Raw genomic sequence first — 21,908 nt, forward strand, 5'->3', positions numbered from 1 at the left:
CACATTCCATTAGGAAATAAAGACAAGTCAACAGGCAATCTCATTCAGTGTGTAAATATCCTGGTGGGAGAAGTACAGTGTGTTCAGTAGGAATCACACTTTGCTTCAGCTGAGGAAACCTTTGTACAATGTATTCTTTTGGAAGTCAAGTAAAACCGATGAATTGCTGATTTCAATTGTGGAATTGCTCTAGCTGATCTGGACATTCCCCTCAGGGGAGAGGGAGAGTACATGCATCTTTAGAATCCCTAACATTTCTAAAATATATTTCAAAAATATTAGTATATTAGCTTCAAAATATTAGTCATTATATTTTTGTATATTTCTAATACATTTTATAGATGTTATCAGAAAGAAACACCTGTAAAAAATTAACAAATCTCAGCAAAGAAACACATCTCACCTGTAAAAAATAAACAAATCTCAGCAAAGGTTCACCTTGACTCTACTAGTCACACAAATGCAAATTTGCAAGAAGCCTGCAGTCCTGGCTTTATCACTGCTGGCAGAATTTTTGACTCAATTCAAGTGAAGTAGGTTTCTCAGTTTTTGGGGCATTAAGGAATGACCTTTTTGAAAAACAAAGAAAAGAATAACTCGATACTTTTATTTCTTGGCTGACATTTATACAGGTGTATTGCCAACTACATACCTTTAGCCAGCCATATTTTTCCAAATAGAAAGTAGCTTAGATTTTCTTGTGGGCCAGCTAATTATTTAGTTTTATAAAACCAGACAGTTTTATATCTGTTAATACATCTGAGGGGGTGTTTTTGTGCTTGAGGATCACAGAATAGTCAGATTTCAGTGGATAATAACAACAACAAAATCTCCAACCATGCCTGATTTGTTAGAATTTAGAGAAACTTCCAAATGCATTTTTTCCAAAAATTTTAGTATGAAAATTTCAAAAAAGTGAGTTTTTTTTACTCATTAGATATAAGAACAATCAATTTTAAAGTTAGTTCTCTTTTGCAAGCCCTTTTACAAAACAAAAAACAACAATAAAAAACCTACTTTAGTGGATTTAGTAGATTTAAAACTTTCGAAGATAAAGAGACTTGTTATTAGTAACTTATGAAAGAGTACCTCTCTGAAAACTATGTTTTATTAGAAAGAACAACTGAAATAGGTTCTCTGTTTCTCTATTCTGACGTCTGACACTTTCAGTTGGGACAAAGAGCAAACATACCAACTACAAATATTTCAACTGTACCCATTTAATAGTTTACCATACTTTGTTGCAACAATAATGATAAGACACTGGGTAAAAGTATGGAAATCTAGGTGTGAGTCCTTTTTAAAAATGTATTTATTTTACTGTGTCGAGTCTTAGTTGCAACACATCAGATCTACTGGCACACCATGCAGCCCACAAGCTTAGTTCCTCCAAGGCATGTGGGATCCTAGTTCCCCAAGGGAATTGAATCTCCAAGGGATTGAACCCCCATCCCCTAAAGTGCAAGGTGGATTCTCAACCACTGAACCACCAGGGAAGTCCCCAGGTCTGAGTCTTGATGCCATTAGTTAACTGCGGAAACTTTGTAAGTTATCTAACTTTTCTGAGTCTCAGTTTCCTTGTCTATAAAATAAACAGTCTAAACTAAAGTAAAGTAGAGGTTCCCAGACTTGGCTGATTTTTGTTTTAACATAAAGTCTCCTTTTTTAGGGGATTCCCTGGCAGTTCAGTGGTTAGGACTCAGAACTTTTACTGCCATGAAAGTGAAAGTCGCTTAGCTGTGTCCGACTTTTTTCATGGATAGTCCATGGAATTCTCCAGGCCAAAATACTGGAGCAGGTAGCTGTTCCCTTCTCCAGGGAATCTTCCCAATGGGATTGAACCCAGGTCTCCCACACTGCAGGTGGATTCTTTACTAGCTGAGTCACCAGGTAAGCCATGACCCAGGTTCAATCCCTGGTAGGGGAATTAAGATCCCACAAGATACACAGTACAGCCAAAAAAAAAAAAAAAAAAAAATCTTTTTTTAAAATGAAAAACTTAATAATTATTGTTTTGTAACTTAATGTTTAAAATATCTCACTAAACACAAATGTGTTAAAACTAAAGATATCCCTATTTTCACCTAACATTTTTTGTTAAATATGTTATTCATAGAAAAGTATATAAATGCATGTGAACCATTTAAAGTATTTGGGAGACAAATGCAAGAAAAAGAAGAGGCATAAACCCAATTTTCCTTTTTAGAAAATTAGTAGATATCCGTAAAACTGAAAAAGCATGAAGCAGCAGTATAAGCATGACATTTAGAGACATGAGATACATTTGTAACATACGTGAGTTACAATATAGATGAATTGTAAATGGTTGTCTTTGGAGAGGGGCAAATGCATGAGAGGAGAAGGGTAGGAAACTTATTTTTTGGTGAGAAAATCTGTAGGACTACTTTAATGTTTTATATTATGTATATGTATAACAAAGATAAAAATAAAAATGTTTTTAAAGTACATGAGAGTGCCATCTTTCTTTCCTTTATCATGTCTTATTTATTTATCTTTTTGAGTCTGTTTCCCCAACTATAAAATGAAAGTTCTACCCTCACTTTATAGGCCTATTGTTAAATTATAGATAACAAATATAAAACGCATTAACAAGTTACTTGGCCCAGAGAAAGGCCCAACAAATGAAAATTACTTTTATAAGCATCTTCACTGATAAATTATATCCATCTTTAGTTAGGAATTTCTTATTTGTTTTTGTTTAGTCCCTAAGCTGTGTCTAATCTTTTGTGACCCCATGGACTGCAGTTCATCAGGCTTCCCTGTTCTACACTATCTCCTGGAGTTTGCTCAAACTCATGTCCACTGAATTGGTGACGCTATCTAACCATCGCATCCTCTGTCACCCCCTTCTCCTGCTGCCTTCAATCTTTCCCAGCATCAGGGTCTTTCAAATGTGTCAACTCTTTGTATCAGGTGGCCAAAGGATTGAAGCTTCAGCTTCAGCATCAGTCCTTCCAATGAACATTCAAGGTTGATGTACTTTAGTATTGACTGGTTTGATCTCCTTGCTGTACAACGGACTCTTGAGGGTTCTCCAGCACCACAATTTGAAGGCATCAAGGCTTCAGCACTCAGCCTTCCTTATGGTCCAACTCTTACATCCATGACTACTGGAAAAACCATAGCTTTGACTGTACAGATCTTTGTCAGCCAGGTGATATCTCTGCTTTTCAATATGTTATTTAGGTTTGTCATAGATTTCCTTCCAAGAAGCAAGTGTCCTTTAATTTCATGGCTTGAGTCACCATCCACAGTGATTTTGGAGCCCAAGAAAATGAAATCTGTCAGTTTCCACTTTTCCCCCGTCTATTTGCCATGAAGTGATGGGACCTGATGCCATGATCTTTGGTTGTTGAATGTCAAGTTTTAAGCCAGCGTTTTCACTCCTCTTTCACCTTCATCAAGAGGCTCTTTAGTTCCTCTTTGCTTTCTACCATTAGGGTGATGTCATGTGCATATCTGAGGTTATTGATATTAATGCTTCTTGACCTGCATACAGGTTTCTCCAGAGACAGGTAAGGTATCCTATATCCTCATGGCAAAATGATGAGACAAGTTTTTCTTTTTCACTCATAATAGGTAAAAATCGAATTTTTGTTAGCTCCTCTTTTTCAGCCTGTCCTCTAAATATTAATATTTCTCAGAGTTTTCTTCTAGTTCCTCTTCTCTTCTCATTTGCACCCTTTCTTTGGGCACCATGCATTTCTCTTCTCACACTTATCCTAGTTATTGTTGATAACTTTTGCTCCTCCAGTGGGCAAATCATGCTTGTTTTGCTTCTGTTATGGTTTGACCACACGAAGTATAGTATGTAACCATTAATGAATTGTGATTGCATCCTTCCTAACTGCCCTGGGCATGGGGCTCTTCTTTCCACTGTTAAGTGGCATTATAAGAACAAAACCACAAGTAGATGAAGTATTGGGGAAGGAAGGACAAATTCCTCGATGGCTAATAAAAAAATCCGCCTGCAGTGCAGAAGACGTGGGTTCGATCACTGGGTTGGGAAGTTTCCCTAAATGAGACAATGGCAAGGTACTCCAGTATTCTTGCCTGGAGAATCCCATGGACAGAGGAGCTTGGTGGGGCTACAGTCTATAGTGTCGCAACTAGTTGGACATGACTGAGCAACTGAACATACAGAGCATTTACAGAGCCGTGAAACTATTCTATATGATACTGTAATGGTGGAACAGTCATCAGACATTTGTCAAAACCCACATAATATACACCACCAAGACTGAACACTAATGTAAATCATGCGCTTTGAGTGATAATGATATATCAATGTAGGTGCATGGATTATAGCAAATAACCACTCCGGTGTAGGGTGTTGATAGTGGGGGAGGTTGTGTATATATGGGAACTCCCTGTACTTTCTGTTCAATTTTTCTGTGAACCTAACACAGTTCTAAAAAAGTAAGGTTTATTTTAAAAAGTCAGTTCTTCCTTAAAAGTTCTGAAAAGAACTAATGGAAACTGAAATTAACTTTTGAAAGTGGGAGAACAGGTTTGTCAACTGTGATGCTTATGGGTAAAGCCAGAGTTCCACTCATTGTGTCAATAAGTTCCTCAATTCTTTCCTCACCAATCTCTTGTGCTAGAGGATTTAAAATCATTTCATCTTCTGGTCAGTTGAAAGAAACAATATGTGAATTTCTCTATTATATATAGGACCAATATTTCAAATATGCATTAAATTTACTTATTAAAACTTACTTATACATTTCCTATTTTCAAAAAGATGTCAGGCAGCTTACAGTAAAAGATACAAGTAATAAATTTATTAGATAATAGAATATCACCAAAAGAGGATGTTAGGATTGTAAATAAAAAGAAAAATACATATGTTAACTCTAAGGTTACCATGGTTTCTATAACAGAGTAGAAAACTTTTGCTTTAGTTTCCATAACTTTGACTTTATCTATTTTGGTTAAGTCACTTTTCAAAAACTAGGAAGCACACAATTCATCAGAGGAGATGAAGTTTTTCCTGGTATAAATTCTGAGGTATTTATGTGATCATTTCCTCATAACCTTTTTAGAGCAAATGCAGAAATAGATTAATTTACATTTCTTTTATTAATTTCTGAAAATACTTGAAAGTAGAATATTTAAGTTTCACTCAATGAAGACTGTTCTGCCAGCATCGAAACACAAAATACTACAATATCTTGGTTAACACTAACCTTAAATGTTCCTTTGCTTTTATTTCATCAGTTAACCCAGTCTCAGAATTCTTTTTTCTTTTGCAAAAAACATAAGATGATTTATTGCCTAGAAACCTGTAGAGTCTATTGTTTGAATTTTCAAATTCCAATTCCTTTTCATTTCTGAATAGCTTCATTCCTACTGGTTTGAATACTTTATGGTTCATTAGAACTTGGCAAAGACAAACTCCTTTAAGATGAGAGATGACATTACTACTTAGGCACATATTTTGCATAAGATGACTTAATACTGCATTGACAACATAGGAACCAGTAAAAGTCTTTTATGTTTGTAAATGATGCCTCCTTCTTTTTATTTCCACTTGAGTCGGAAGGGAGTAAATAATACCATCCCATAGCTGAGTAGCTTGAAAGGGACCAGAGCATCATAAAAAAAAATTTAAACATATGTTTCTAGCAAGTTTAGATTACACAAAAATATATGGGTTTTTTTGCAATCTTATGCTTTTTTATGTCATATCCGCTGCCAATGCCTTTCTTAAGTTTCTTCTCCTCGCATCTTATGGAAACTATAATAGGTTTACTAAGGTTGCACATGTTCACCTGCCAATAAAATCAGAGTAAACCTAGGAATTTGCTTTACTGATAAAACATATACTATTATGTGAATGTATAGTCTTGAAGAATATTAATTTAGGATACATTCAAAAGGAATGCACACACACTTACTGAAATCTTGTTTATTACAGAGCTGTGGCTTCATCAGACTCTGTTTTCATTTCTTCTTTTTGACTTTTTGAACAATGACGACCTTTGCATGAAAGAAATCTATGGCCAGGAGCCGAAAAAACTGATTTATCTCTCAGTTGTTCTTGTTGAAAAAGAAAACTTAGTTAGGAATAACGAAAACCTGAAGACAATAAAATGTCCAGCACATGGGGAATAGTTAAATAGATTATAGCATAGCTTTATTACAGAATATTAAAAATCCATTAGGAAGAATGATACTTATAGCATGAAGGATTTCATTAAGTAGTAAAAACAGACTTGGGCAGAACAATTTGTACTATTAATATCATACTAGTTATGCAAAAATAAATTCCCAACCTATATATGAAAACAGAAAGGAAGGTCTGGAAGGATAAAACTAATCTTTGGGAAATAGACATAATGAAAGCATGTTCACTTTTCAGCATACATATTTCTGATTTTTATAATGTACATATATAAACTTTTTCAATTAATTGGAGACAATAAAATTTTTAAATTGAGATATAATTTACATTTCACAAAATTCACTCTTTTAAAGTGTACAATTCAATGACTTTTCATTCACAACTCTGTGCAGTTATCTCTTTCATCTAACTTCAGACCATTTCATCACTCAAAAAGACTCCATACAGTTAGCAGTCACTCTTCATTCTCTCCTACCCCAGTGAATTTTTAATAAAAAATTTTTAGCAAGATGAGTGTATAAATTGAAACATCTAGAATGTTGTTTCTAGATTTTTGTTGTTGTTAGAATCCAAGAATTTAAGGTCTTTCTTCCTTTGCCTATGAATAACTGGAAGTTCAATTCAGTTCAGTTCAGTTGCTCAGTCGTGTCCGACTCTTTGCGACCTCATGGACCACAGAACGCCAGGCCTCCCTGTCCATCGCCAACTCCCGGAGTTTACCCAAACTCATGTCCATTGAGTCAGTGATGCCATCCAACCATCTCATCCTCTGTCACCCCCTTCTCCTCCTGCCTTCAATCTTTCCCAGCATCAGGGTCTTTTCAAATGAGTCACCTCTTCCCATCAGGTGGCCAAAATATTGGCGTTTCAGCTTCAACATCAGTCCTTCCAATGAACACTCAGGACTGATTTCCTTTAGGATGGACTGGTTGGATCTCCTTGCAGTCCAAGGGACTTTAAAGAGTCTCCTCCAACACCACAGTTCAAAAGCATCAATTCTTCGGCGTTCAGCTTTCTTTATAGTCCAACATCCATACATGACTACTGGAAAAACCATAGCTTTGACTAGATGGACCTTTATTGGCAAAGTAATGTCTCTGCTTTTTAATATCCTGTCTAGGTTGGTCATAACTTTCCTTCCAAGGAGTAAGTGAATAACAGGAAACTGGATGCAAATTTTACATAACGCTGTGATGTTTAGAGCAAAGAAACAGTCACCTTCAAATGCCCTCTGTAGCAGAAGCTGTCTATCCTTGAACTATTACAGCGCGAGACATTGTGGACAGTGCGTAGACGGGAGTAGAGGGCGGAGGGCGGAGTGGAAAAGGGGAAGGTTTGAGGAGTAGGAGAGTGATGGGCAAGTAGGGTCGAGGTTAGGGTAGGGTAGGGTACATAAGCCTAGGAGTCTATGAGCGGTGGAGTCAGGGTTATTTTCCATGGACCATCTGCCTCCCTAAGCGTCATTAAACAAGTAGGCCAGGTTAAAGAAATAGTCCTTGAGCTCAAGGACTTGCAGCATTGGCATCATCTTATGAACTTCTTAGAAACACAGACTATCAGACCGTACTCTTGAATCCCAGCTGCATTTTAACAACATCGCCAAATGATGTGTTTATATTGAAGTCTGAGAAGCACTGCTTTCCAGGATTTCCCAATAAGATTCTAAAAAGACCCAGAGGCGGTCCTCAGTATGACTGAGAGGACAGGTGGGCGGGGAAAGGGGCGGGTCCAGGAAAGGGGCGGGCCCCAGAGGCCTGAGCTCAAAGTCCAAACCTTCGCTCTCCTCAGCCGTCCCCCTCTTCAGAGTACATTTGGCTAGGCTCTAAAGGGCTACCTGTCCTTCTTTTCCTGGAGCCTCTAGGGCTCACGAAGCTCGATCCGTTCCGCCCAGGGCCGGGAAGCTGGATCTGGCCGTCAAGGCAAGGCTACGGAACCGCGGAGTCAAATGAACTGCCATAAACTCGTCCACCAGGCTCCTCCTCCGGCCTGTGACCCCGCCCCAATTTGGCTCTCTTGGGGCGGGCCAAAGAAGTCCAGGCCACGCCCCTTCCGAACAAGCCGGAAGTGACGTCATGCCCGGACCGACTGGTCTTTCGGTCTTCTTCCCCCTCCTTTACTCTTCCTCCCCAATCCCGCCCCTCCCCTCCCCTTCCCCCTCCTCCGGTTCCAGCCTTTGAGGCCGCGTGAGTCTAAGAGGCTATGGAGTAAGCCGGCGGCAGCGGCCAGGCGCCGAGGCTGAGCAGGAGCAGCCGAGAGGCGTTTGGTGGGCGGGGGGAAAGAGCCCCAGCGCCGCACCTCCTAAGGGAGAAGGGGAAGAGGTGAGTGACCGCCCATGGGGACCGAACGAGCTCCTTCACCGGTCGCGCACCCACCTGGGCTCCCTAGGCAGAGAGAAGGAATGGGGAAGGACCCGCGCCCGGGGTAGGCCTTCCAAGGGCCCCGGGGCTGGCGACTGTTGCCTGATGACGGGCCTGCTGGCTGCAGGCTGGGCCGGCTGGGCGGTAGGCGCCCTGGCGCCGAAGCCGGGCTGGGGGAGCGGCAAGCTGCGGGGAGCGGATCCGGGAGGCCCGAGTCTCCCGAAGAGGCCTGGAAGCGACTGGAGACCCCGGGCTGGATCCATCTGCTGGAGGGAGAGCCCCCTGCTCGGGCTCAGGAGCTCGGGTTTCCGCGGTGGAGATCTTGGTTCCCTTTTGGGAAATAGGACACTACTCCGGGACTGGGTGAGAAGAGCTCCCCTCAGTGCTGAGGTGCGCCTCTGATAACCTGGGTTACCATCTGAGGCCCTCCGGCCCAGCATCCTTTTCTGACAGGAGCTTTAGTTCTGGAATGGAGGGTTATTGTTTGTGAGGTGGGTGGGGCAGGTGTTTTGTTATATACCCTCTCCGAGGCTCCTGCGCTCCTGTTTTTCTAAGTGGGGGAGAAAGGATGGAAGAAGATTGAGACCCATGAAGCTTGCAAAAACTTGGGATCCAACAGAGTACATACCTGTGGTCAGTAATTAAGGGAACCAATGTTGTCAAGTCAGCTCCCATAACAGTCTTCCTGAGGCTCCAGTCTCAAGAGACTTAAAAGCACCAAGTCAGTAGTGACAGAGTTTTAAGTTGCAGACTAGTATTTTTATAGATCAAAGTCTGGAGTCAAAAAATTTACAAATTGTATTCTGTGAGTAAGAAGTTTCCTAAGTCACATTTGCAAGCCTCTTCATTCTGGAATATTAATATGGTTTAAGGTTAATGCTCCAAACCAGCCTGTCACAATAAAACCCCCTTTATGTTCTGGTAACAGATTGAAAGTCAGGTAGTTGAAGCTTCCCTTTGGACTTTACAGCTTATTTTTTTGTTTGTTTGGCTTCTTATCTTTTTTTTTTTTCGTTTAAATACTATTTTTTTTAAAGTTTTAAAATAATTTATCAGCTGAGTGTATAAGTAGAATTCTTGAGACACTATTAAACTAGTCATAAAAGACAATTTTGAGGGAGTGTTTAAAAGAAAGAACCTAAAGGAAAGTAAGGACCTTCATTCTGTTCAGATCCATTTTACACACATGCAGAAACCTATTCCGTTCTCTCTGATATCCAAAAACACCCAGTAAAATAAAACACCCAATAAAATACAAGCACAATGTACACTAAAATGTTTCTATAAAAACCAATCCCATAATTAGGAATAACTACTCATACTCACATGTTTGAAAGTCATGACTTATATCCCAAGAAAAATAGGTCCTCTTACTGTGTTTGACTGAAGTGACTAGTTTTCATCATCCATCCTGTCTATAGGAGTTCAAGTTTGACAACTTCCTGTCTCTCATATCAGTCTCTCCTGGAGTCTTACTTGAATATCTCTTGAGTCTGTCTACTCCTGGTCTTCACACTAGTATTCTAGTTCCAGCCACCATTATTTCTCATTTGAATTATTTACGATCTCCTAATTAGGGTCTTCCCAGGTGGCCCTAGCAGTAAAGAACCTGCTTGCCCCTGCAGGAGACATAAGAGATGCAGGTTTGATCCCTGGATCGGGGAGATCCCTGGAATAGGAAATGGCAACCCACTCCAGTATTCTTGCCTAGAGAATCCCATGGACAGAGGAGGCTGGTGGGCTACAGTCCATAGGGTCACAAAGGGCAGGCACGACTGAAGCAACTTAGCACACACAGAGCACACAATTAGGGTATACCTGCATTTACTGTTGGCTCCTTCTGTAGTTTTGCACACCAGACTAAGTGATTTTTCTAAATGCAGATCTGATCACATAATCTTCATGTTTGAAACCCTTCACTTTTTTTTAAGAGAAACTAAAATCCTTAACAGGCTGTTTGGGCAGCTCTTAATTGCCTTTGCAACCTCATCTCCACAGTGCCTTCTGGCCTCCTTTTTTTCTCCTAGTCACTCTGTTCTTTCTGTTGTGCTTCAGGTGTATGGCATTTGATTATGATGCTTCCTTTGCCTGGAAATGCTCTTCCTTTCCTTTTCATCCAGTTAATGCCTGCTCTTCATTCAGCTTACATCAGGGAAGACTTTCCTAATTAGGATACATGCCCCTGATTATGTGTTCTCATGACGCCATTGCAGAATTGCCATACTTATTAATACTTACTAAATTAGTGAGATTTCCCTCATGTCTTGATACTGTGTAAGTGCTTAATAAATGTTTGTTAAATGTATGAATTCATTGACTACTTATGAAATGTGCCAGGAATTATTCTCAGTATTTTGTGTGCATCATTGGCTTTAATCCTCACAACAGTTACTTGAGGCATGGGTGACAATTTCCCTTTTTTACAGACTGGAAATAGTGTTAGGGAGGCTAGTTGGTGGTTATAGTGCCTTTATGAAACCTGGCATTTGAACCCAGGTTTTGCTGCCACTGAAGACTGTACTTAATCATGTAATTCTCATACTGCACGTCGTAATCACCTGGGGAGCTGCTCAAGATATAAATGCCTTGACTGCTCATTTATGGATTCTGACTCCAAAGGCCTGAGATGGTACGTTGGCATTTAAATGTTTTAACAAGTAGTAATTGTTTAGTCGCTAAATTGTGTCCAACTTTTTGCAGCCCAGTGGACTGCAGCACGCCAGACTTCCTTGTCCTTTACCATCTCCTGGAGTTTGTTGAAATTCATGTCTGTTGAGTCGGTGATGCTATCTAACCATCTAATCTTCTGCCACCCTCTTTTCCTTTTGCCTTCAGTCTTCCCAGCATCAGAGTCTTTTCCAATGAGTCGGCTCTTCCCATCAGGTGGCCAGAGTATTGGAGCTTCAGCTTCAGCATCAGTCCTTCCAATGAATATTCAGGAGTGATTTCCTTTAGGATTGACTGATTTGATCTCTTTGCAGTCCAGGGGACTCTCAAGAGTCTTCTCCAGCACCACAGTTTAGACATTCACCAGAATTTGAAGATCATTGCTTTGAAGTTTGAAAATCATTGTTTTCGACAACACTTCTGTGCTTTATGAGTTTTGGTTTTCACATTTCAGTTTTACTGCACTGTATTTCAGATTTTAGGTCTTCTTAAGGAAGAATCACAGTCCTAAGGAAATAAGCTTAGTTATCATTTCGTCTAATTTCCTAGTCAGTTATTCTTTTTCTTTTGGCTAGAGTTAGTGAATTCAAAGTAGAGAAGTCACTTCTCTGACAGAGGTCCTTATGGTCAAAGCTATGGTTTTTCCAGTATTCATATATGGATGTGAGAGTTGGACCATAAAGAAGGCTGAGTGCTGAAGAATTGATGCTTTTGAACTATGGTGCTGGAGAAGACCCTTGAGAGTCCCTTGAACAGCAAGGAGATCAAAGCAGCCAATCCTAAAAGAAATCAACCCTAAATATTCATTGGAAGGACTGATGCTGAAGCTGAAGCTCCAGTTCTTTGGCCACCTAATGCGAAGAGCCGACTCACTGGAAAAGACCATGATGCTGGGATAGATTGAGGGCAAGAGAAGGGGACAACAGAGGGCGAGATGGTTGGATGGCATTGACTCAATGGACATGAGTTTGAGCAAACTCTGGGAGATAGTGAAGGACAGGGAAGCCTGGCGTGCTGCAGTTCATGGGGTCCCGAAGAGTCGGACACAACTTAGCGACTGAACAGCCGAGTTGCTGGACAGTGAGACGCTGCCACCCAGTGCTGTTGCTTTTTTTTTTTTTTTAATTATAATAATTTCCAAGGGTCTGGTTGACTTCCTATAGTAAAAACTACTTAGTTCATGGGCTGAAAGTGCCTTCTAAAGAGTTGGATGAAATTTTTCCTCAAATTTTACTTGTTCAAATTAGTTATTTGATACTTTAGCATATGTTGCCTTGTAACGTCACATTCTGCTTTTAAAATCTTACTGTATACAAACTTAATGATGAAAACAATGTTTTACTTCTTGTTTCTCCTACTGTACCTAGCCTGGTGTTTTTCACCTCTTCTATACCCAGTAATTTATTGAGTGATGTGTGCTTCACTGTACATTGCTAAGTCTTCTTAGTTTTTTGTTACTTAAATCAGGGATGTCTCTTGAAATAATCGGTTCTAGCTCAACTTATAATAATTATATATGTTTTGTAGTTATAAAGAGAATGATTGTGTTCAGCTGATACAATCTTTGTTTCGCAAGTAAAACTAAACATGGTTTCTGTATAGGCCAAAGAATGTTTTTAACCATTTTTTTAAACACATTCTTTTTAAAAACTTTAGTAATCTGTAAGCACCCACTACCAAAAAAAAATGTATTTCAAAAACTCTGTGGTTGGTTTACTCTCTACCTCTTGTCACTTGGATGGTAAGCTCTTTCATGGCTTATTTTTTCTTTATGTCTTTCTTCCCCAGTTTCTTATGTGGTGTCAGGTACATAGTGGGTGCTCAATAAATATTAAATAATTCACCAGATGAATTTTCATGTCTATTCTACCTTGGGTACACCAGTGTTGACTCTGTTTGGCTAATGGATAGGCAACTCAAATTTGAATATTAACTCTGAAAATATCCTTTGTTTTGATACTCAACTATTTATAGTTTTCAAATAACATCATATATAGTCTTTCTCCCCTTCATGTCTTGGCACAGTCCTTTCTGGAAACTCTTTCACTTTTCTCCTACTTGAAAAACACTTCTCTTCTTTTTTCCTTTTAAATTTTGTTATTGGAATATAATTGATTTACAAACACTTCATTTTCGAGCCCATCTTCATGTTCCCAAAGCATGTTGCATTCATACTCTAGTTAACTGGTATAAGTCTTTGCAGGTCAGAGTGTGCTACTCAATTGAGTCCCTAAATAGCAGAAGTGTTTCTATTTACATCTGTATTCCCAACATATGACAAGTGCATGGCATGTAATACATAGCTTAGGCAGAGTTAGAGGAAAGGATATGTAGGTTTTAAATAGGATTTTAATGTCTCTTCCACCTTCCCATCAAAATCAGTAGCAGATGTTCATAGAAAACAACTTGGCATGGCAATAAGTGTTTTCATAATTCCAGTAGCAACATTTTCCAACTGCTTTCAGAAATGCAGTATTAAATAGAAAAAGGAAAGTGAATTTTTATTTCTATTTACAGACAGTTCAAATCTTTAACAGAAGAAAGTAAGTTATATCTAAATAAATATAATTTAATTAACTGAGAAAATAGGACACAAACTAACGCTACCTTCATCCAGTGGCCTTCTAGATGTTTTCCCTTGTGTGATCTTCACGACCCAGATAATCACGATGGTGTGATCACTCACCTAGAGCCAGACATCCTGGAATGTGAAGTCAAGTGGGCGTTAGAAAGCATCACTACGAACAAAGCTAGTGGAGGTGATGGAATTCCAGTTGAGCTATTTCAAATCCTCAAAGGTGATGCTGTGAAAGTGCTGCACTCGATATGCCAGCAAATTTGGAAAACTCAGCAGTGGCCACAGGACTGGAAAAGGTCAGTTTTCGTTCCAATCCCAAAGAAAGGCAATGCCAAAGAATGCTCCAACTACTGCACAATTGCACTCATCTCACATGCTAGTAAAGTAATGCTCAAAATTCTCCAAGCCAGGCTTCAGCAATACATGAACCATGAACTTCCAGATGTTCAATCTGGTTTTAGAAAAGGCAGAGGAACTAGAGATCAAATTGCCAATATCCGCTGGATCATCGAAAAAGCAAGAGAGTTCCAGAAAAACATCTATTTCTGCTTTATTGACTATGCCAAAGCCTTTGACTGTGTGGATCACAATAAACTGTGGAAAATTCTGAAAGAGATGGGAATACCAGACCATCTGACCTGTCTCTTGAGAAACCTGTATGCAGGTCAGGAAGCAACAGTTAGAACTGGACATGGAACAACAGACTGGTTCCAAATAGGAAAAGGAGTATGTCAAGGCTGTATATTGTCACCCTGCTTATTTAACTTATATGCAGAGTACATCATGAGAAACGCTGGGCTGGAAGAAACACAAGCTGGAATCAAGATTGCCGGGAGAAATATCAATAACCTCAGATATGCAGATGACACCACCCTTATGGCAGAGAGTGAAGAAGAACTAAAGAGCCTCTTGATGAAGGTGAAAGAGGAGAATGAAAGGGTTGGCTTAAAGCTCAACGTTCAGAAAACTAAGATCATGGCATCTGGTCCCATCACTCCATGGGAAATAGATGGGGAAACAGTGAAACAGTGTCAGACTTTATTTTTTTTGGCTCCAGAATCACTGCTGATGGTGACTGCAGCCATGAAATTAAAAGACGCTTACTCCTTGGAAGGAAGGTTATGGCCAACCTAGATAGCATATTTAAAAGCAGAGACATTACTTTGCCAACAAAAGTCCGTCTAGTCAAGGCTATGGTTTTTCCAGTGGTCATGTATGGATGTGAGAGTTGGATGGTGAAGAAGGCTGAGCACCGCAGAATTGATGCTTTTGAACTGTGGTGTTGGAGAAGGCTCTTGAGAGTCCCTTGGACTGCAAGGAGACCCAATCAATCCATCCTAAAAGAGATCAATCCTGGGTGTTCATTGGAAGGTCTGATGTTGAAGCTGAAACTCCAATACTTTGGCCATCTCATGCGAAGGGTTGACTCATTGGAAAAGACCCTGATGCTGGGTAGGATTGGGGGCGGGAGGAGAAGGGGATGACAGAGGATGAGATGGTTGGATGGCATCACCGACCCGATGAACATGGGTTTGGGTAGACTCTGGGAGTTGGTGATGGACAGAGAGGCCTGGCGTGCTGCAGTTCATGGGGTCGCAAAGAGTCGGACATGACTGAGCGACTGAACTGAACTGATTCTCTAAATAATTTTATAAGACATTGTGCTTTTTGTGCTTTAAGTTGATAGCATCAGAATTTTTTTTTGTCAAGGGTTTAGATAGTTACAGAGTATCTGATTTCTAGATTATGTCTTATTTTTATCAGAACCTTGGAGTTTTTGCTTATTAATTGAAATAAGCTTGTTCTGTACACTTCTGTAATAACTATCTTGTTTCTTAATTGTAATTCTGTGACAGATACGACATAGGATTTTGCCGTTAAGAACTAAAGCACAAGCCCCTTCAAAATATCTTACCAAACTTCTTTTTGCTTTACTCTTAAGAGAATTTCAGGGTTCATGTATTCTTGAATTGCATTTTCCCTTTTGGCATGCCTGCTAAGGTTTTGTATACCCAGAGAAATGCCCTACAATAAGACTGGGATGGCTGAGAAAAACATTTTACTTTGGTCAAGTGGGAGAAAATTGTGAAAAAGAGTTGGTTAAGGAAAATTTGCAAGACACACACTTCTTCTCAGGCAAATCAATTTTCAGAAAGAATATGCATGGCTTCCCTGGTGGCTCACTGGTAGAGTCTACCTGCTAGTGCAGGAGATGGGGTTTCAATCACTGAATTGAAAAGATTCCCTGGAGAAGGAAATGCCAACCCACTCCCGTATTCTTGTCTGGGAAAGCCCATGGACAGAGAAGCCTGATGGGGTCCATGGAGTTGCAAAAGAGTGGAACATAACTTAGCATCTAAACAACAACAACACATGGCAGCTGAAGGTTTGATGAGTGATAGGCCTTTAGACCTCTTTCTGTGCGGTAGACCCTTAAACAATCTAGTGAAGCCTATGGACCTGTTCTCAGAGGAACATTTTGGCAGCTTGCCAGTTTCTACAAAAGCCTCTGGGATTCTGATTGGATTGCATCGAGTCTATAGATTGATGGGGAAAATTGACAATATCTTAACAATATTGTACAAACAACAGTATTGTCTGTACAACTTTTTCCGTTTAAGTCATCTTCAATTTTTCACAGAAAATTTTATTTTCATTATGCAAGTCTTTGTATCTTTGTATCTTTTTTAAGTCTTTGTATCTTGTTAAATTTATTCATAAGTATTTTGTGTCCTTGAAATGCTAATTTTTCCATTTGCTGTATTTATTTGCATCAGTGTTTGCCTTTTAAATTTTTTACTTTGCTTGTCAACTATTTTTTTAGTTCCTTAATTTTTTAAATTGAAGTATGTTTGATTTACAGTGTTCAGTTTCAAGCATACACCAAAGTGATTCAGTTATGCATACATACATACATATATATGTATTCTTTTCCAGGTCATTTTCCATTATAAGTTACTACAAGATACTTTCTCATAGGCCTAGGCTCCCATGAAATCACTGCTTTTACCCTTGGTTCCAGTGCTTGTGAGATTTTTGTGTGCATCCTTGAAGAGTGAAGTCTGTGGAACTCTCGTGGCTAAGCCCAGCTGGCCTTCAAAGCCAAGTGCTCTGGGGGTTCCTCCTCCCAGTGTGCTAGAGCTCTGGGCTAGGGAGCCTGATGTGGGGCTTGGAACTCACTCCTGTGAGAGAACCTCTGTAATAAAATTTTTCTCTAGTTTGTGGGGAAATATCTCATATTTTGGGGGAGTATGAGATTTGATTATATTGTGAGTCCACTCCTCTTACCTGTCTTGTGGTTCTGTCTTTATGTCCTTAGTTGTAGAGGATCTTTTCTGGTAGATTTCAGTCCTTTTCAGTGGCTTGTTTTGATTTTGATGTGCTCAAGAGAGGAGATGAGCTTAGGTTCCTTCTATTCCACCATCTTGGCCAGTCCTCCCTTCAAAATGGTAATTTCCACATTCAGTTGTCTGTTTCTAAAATATAAAAGTAGTCTTTTTTTAAAAGTATTCGTATTCTGCCTTCATGCTAACTTACGTGTTAATTCCAATAGCTGTTTTTGTTGATTACTTCTGACTTTCTGTGTGTATGATCATGTTATTCAGAATAAAGAATTTTACTTCTTCTCTCCTTCCTGTAGATATTCAAAGATACCATTTATCAGGTTGAAGAAGCTCCTTTCTGTTCTTAGTTTGCTTAGAGTTTTTATACTGAATGAGTATTCACTTTTGTCAAAAACAATTTTTCTGCCTTAACCTTGTTATTGTTGTTCAGTAGCTCAGTCGTTTCAGAATGTTTGCAACCCCATGGACTGCAGCTCGCCAGGCTTCTGTGTCCTTCACTGTCTCACTGAAGTTTGTTCAAACTCATGTCCATTGAGTCGATGATGCCGTCCAACTATTTCATCCTCTGTAGCTCCCTTCTCCTCCTGCCCTCAATCTTTCCCAGCATCAGAGTCTTAGAGAGTCTGCTCTTCGCAAATGGTGGCCAAAGTACTGGAGCTTCAGCTTTAGCATCAGTCCTTCCAATGAATATTAAGGGTTAATTTCCTTTAGGATTAGCTGGTTTGATCTCCTTGCAGTCCAAGGGACTCTTAAGAGTCTTCTCTAGCACCACAGTTGGAAAGCATCAATTCTTCAGTGCTCAGCCTTCTTTATGGTCCACCTCTCACATCCACACACGACTACTGGAAAACCATCATTCTGACTATATGGAGCTTTGTCAAAATACTGATATCTCTGCTTTTTAATATGCTGTCTAGGTTTGTCATAACTTTTCTTCCAAGAATCAAGTGTCTTTTAATTTCTTGGCTGCTGTCACCCCATACTCAGCAATCAACACATCTAAGCCTGGAGTTCTGTTTGTGGTAAGAGTTGTAGTTATGAAATGCATTTCTTTTACTGGGTTGGCCAGAAAGTTCATTCGGGTTTTTTCTGTAACATCTTACAGGAAATATAGGGTTATTCTGACTTTCTCTTCAGTTATGGTAGTTGTACCTTCCAAGGAATTTTTTCACTTTATCCAAGTTGTTGAATTAATTGGCTGACATAAGATTATCCATAATATAATACCTGATTGATTTGGAATCTCTAGAATCTGTAAGGGATTAGCGTCTGCAGGATTTCCTCTATTTATAATACTGGTCATTTGTGTTTTTAAAAGTTTTCTTAATGTAATTAGAGATTTATCTTAAAAAAGTGTGTGGCTTCATTGCTTTTCTTTTTCATTTCTCTTATTAAGTTAAATTCAGTCTGTTCCATTGAAGTCTATTCTTTATTTTCTTCTTTCTATTTTTTAAATTTATTTTGAATTTAATTCTCTCCTTTTTTCTAACTTCCTAAGTTGGAAGCTTATACCACTGATTTTGGAGTTTTTTCCCCTAATATAAACATTTAAAGCTATGAATTTCCTACAAGGCATGCTTTGCCTACATACCACAGATTTCTCGATTTTGTTCATTTCCAGATATTTTAAATTTTTTTCTGTGATTTCTTTTTTAACCCTTGAATATTTAGAAGTGTTGTTTAATTTCCAGGTATTTGCATTTTTCTAGATATTTATCTATCACTGACTTATAGCTTAATTTCATTGTCCTTGTTGAACATATTTTATATTATTCCAGTCGTTTCACTCATTTTGAGACTTGTTTTATGGCCCAGCATATAGTCTATCTTAGTGAATATACCATGTACATATGAAAACAAAATGCATTCTGCTTTTGTTGAGTGTTTTAGGTCAGGTTACTTGATCTGTTGTTGTTGTTAAGTCGCTAAGTCGTGTCCTCCTCTTTTGTGACCCCATGGACTGTAGCCCACCAGGCTCCTCTGTCCATGGGATTTCCCAGGCAAGAATACTCTAATGGGTTGCCATTTTCTTTCTCCAAGGGATCTTCCCGACCCGGGGACTGAACCCACATCTCCAGTGTTCAGGACTTCTACATCCTTACTGATTTTCTGCCTTTTTGGTCTTTCTGTCCATCAGCCACTAACAACAGATCTGTGAAGTCTCCAGCTACACTTGAAGATTTGTCTGTTTCTTCCTTCAGTTCTATTAGTTTTTGCTGCATTTATTTTGAAGCTCTCTTAGTTCAGTATGTACACATTTAGGCTTGTTATATCTTCTTGAGAATTGACAACTTTGTCACTGTAAAGTGTCCCTCTTTGTATTGAAGCCTGTACTGTCTGTTATTGATACAGACACTCCAGCTCGGAAATATTTTCACATTTTTAAACTTAGTTGCAGCATATGGGATCCAGTTCCCTGAACAGTGGAAGCCCAAAGTCTTAATCAGTGAACCACTCAGGAAGTCCCCATTTTTAAACTTTTAAATCATCCTGTAAAGTGGGTTTCTTGTAAACAGTGTATAATTGAGTCTCGCTTTTTTAATCTAGTTTGATAGTCTCAGTCATTTAACAGGGTTTTAAATAATTTACATCTAGTGTAGTTATTTATATGGTTGGATTTAACTCTGCTATCTTGTTACTTATTTTCTATTTTTCACATTTGTTCTTTGTTTTCTTTTCCTATTTCTTAAAGAATTAACTCATTTTACTGAAGGGTTCCATTTTATTTCCACTATTGGCTGTTTAGCTTTGTCTATTATTTTAGGTATTGCTCTAGGGTCTGTAATACATCTTTAATGTGCCACAGTCTAACTTCAAATGATATTATACTACCTCACATATAAGAATATTTCAAAAATATACTTTCACTTCCCCTCTCTTATCCTTGGTTTGTTTTGTCATATTTTTACTTTTACATATAAGTGCAATACATTTTTGCTTTAAATGATTAGCTACCTTTAAAGATAACATAAGATAAGTTTTTTATATACCTGAATAATTTTTACTTTCAGAGTCCTCCATTCCTTTTGTAGATTCAGATTTCCATCTGGCATAGTTTAGTATAACAGTAGAGCCTTTCAGGTTTTGTATAGTTATTTTTACTGAGAAGAAATATTCAGACCCTCTGTACCATTCAAGTCTTAAAGGGTCGTATAATATGCACCATTATTATATAGTTGAGCAACATTCACGTTAGTGTCAAGTGTGACTGTGTCTTTTCTCTTATTAGTCTGTGACAGTTAAGATTGAAGCACAGTTAGGCTCCTAGGCTCAAATATATTGGGTTCTCTGAAGGCAAAACTAGCATATAACTTTGTCTCTATAGGATTGTTTTGCTTGTTGTTTGGAGTATATTAAACTTTTAAAGTAAATAATAAATAAGTGCTTAAAGAAGTAAGAACCAATGATCAGTGCTCTCCTATACTTCTGTGTTTCTAGGTAACTATAACTACCCAGAACTGCAGCCATGGAGTCCATGCTAAATAAGTTGAAGAGTACTGTTACAAAAGTAACAGCTGATGTCACTAGTGCTGTGATGGGAAATCCTGTCACTAGAGAATTTGATGTTGGTCGACACATTGCCAGTGGTGGCAATGGGCTAGCTTGGAAGATTTTTAATGGCACAAAAAAGTCAACAAAGCAGGTAAGTTTTAATTTAGAGTTCAGCTGGAAAAAAACCACACATGCTAATAATGACCATACTGTGCATGTATGCATTTTTATTTTAAGAAATGCTGAAAGTAATCAGTTCTTTAGTCGTCATTTCATCTAAGGAAGTCATAGAAAAACAAATCCTTTTAAACATGCCCTTTAATGCCCTAATGACAAATACATTATTTGATGTATCAGCTCATCCTTGTGATTTAATTTTGTTTACTTAATAACATAATGGAGAAGGCAATGGCACCCCACTCCAGTACTCTTGCCTGGAAAATCCCATGGACAGAAGAGCCTGGTAGGCTGCAGTCCATGCGGTTGCTAAGAGTCAGACATGACTGAGCAACTTCACTTTCACTTTTCACTTTCATGCATTGGAGAAGGAAATGGCAACCCACTCTGGTGTTCTTGCCTGGAGAATCCCAGGGACGGGGGAGCCTGATGGGCTGCCGTCTATGGGGTTGCACAGAGTCGGACCCGACTGAAGTGACTTAGCAGCAGCAATAACATAAACATACCAGTTGAGCACATGAGTGTATTAGATATTTAGCAAAATGTTTTAGAATAAAAATTCCCATGTTTCTTTTATCTTTATCAATAAGTTATGACAATACTCAGTTAAACTTTTCTAATGTTAAGTGCATTCTTTTTTTAAGCATTCTTAATTCCCTCTTTTCTTCTACAGCCTTCTAGAAAATAGACTTCTGTAATGTTTTTTTGTGTTTATTAACCTGGTAGTTTTTACCATCAAAGGGCGATACATTTGTGGGATATAATCAGTAGTATGTTTTGGGGTATATTGATTTTAAAGTTATTTTAAGACTGTTCTTTTAGTGAAGAGTAGTTTGAGTTCTATTTTTATTAATTTAAGAAACCAACAGATAGTTCTGAGAAATGTGGAGGATTGTTAAAATTTACTAACTACTTTCTTTTGGAATTGTTGAAGAAGTGGAAAATCTCCAGGTTTAAAACCTCTGTGGAAATATATTCTTTAAAAAGAAAAATTAGTTTCCAAAAGTACTTCACTTCCCTATATGTGAAACATATAGACTTTAAGACATGTGGGGTTTATTACACATATTTTCCAGTGAGTATCAAAATTGTATAATTGTGGGTATGCATTATGACTTTTCCAAAATCAGATTATTCCCACATAA

General features: G+C 38.6%; 1 protein-coding gene across 11 annotated transcripts in view; it reads left to right on the top strand.

Annotated features, from left to right (window-relative positions):
• Window positions 1–8,220: 8,220 nt before the first annotated feature.
• Window positions 8,221–21,908, top strand: part of SCYL2 (SCY1 like pseudokinase 2) — a 55,479-nt gene continuing 41,791 nt past the window's right edge. For 5 of the 11 annotated variants that reach the window (XM_081595404.1, XM_081595397.1, XM_081595400.1 and 2 more), the window contains exons 1-2: window positions 8,221–8,466; window positions 20,533–20,737. In XM_081595404.1, coding sequence (XP_081451530.1) covers window positions 20,561–20,737 — 177 coding nt within the window. In that variant the 5' untranslated portion in view covers window positions 8,221–8,466; window positions 20,533–20,560. Of the gene's footprint in view, window positions 8,896–20,532; window positions 20,738–21,908 lie in introns of all 11 variants that reach the window. The other 6 variants (XM_081595398.1, XM_081595401.1, XM_081595407.1 and 3 more) reach the window with 2 other exon arrangements.

Source organism: Giraffa tippelskirchi, chromosome 4 (assembly GCF_054371585.1).
Source record: "Giraffa tippelskirchi isolate mGirTip1 chromosome 4, T2T-mGirTip1v1.2.pri, whole genome shotgun sequence".
Classification (NCBI taxonomy): domain Eukaryota; kingdom Metazoa; phylum Chordata; class Mammalia; order Artiodactyla; family Giraffidae; genus Giraffa; species Giraffa tippelskirchi.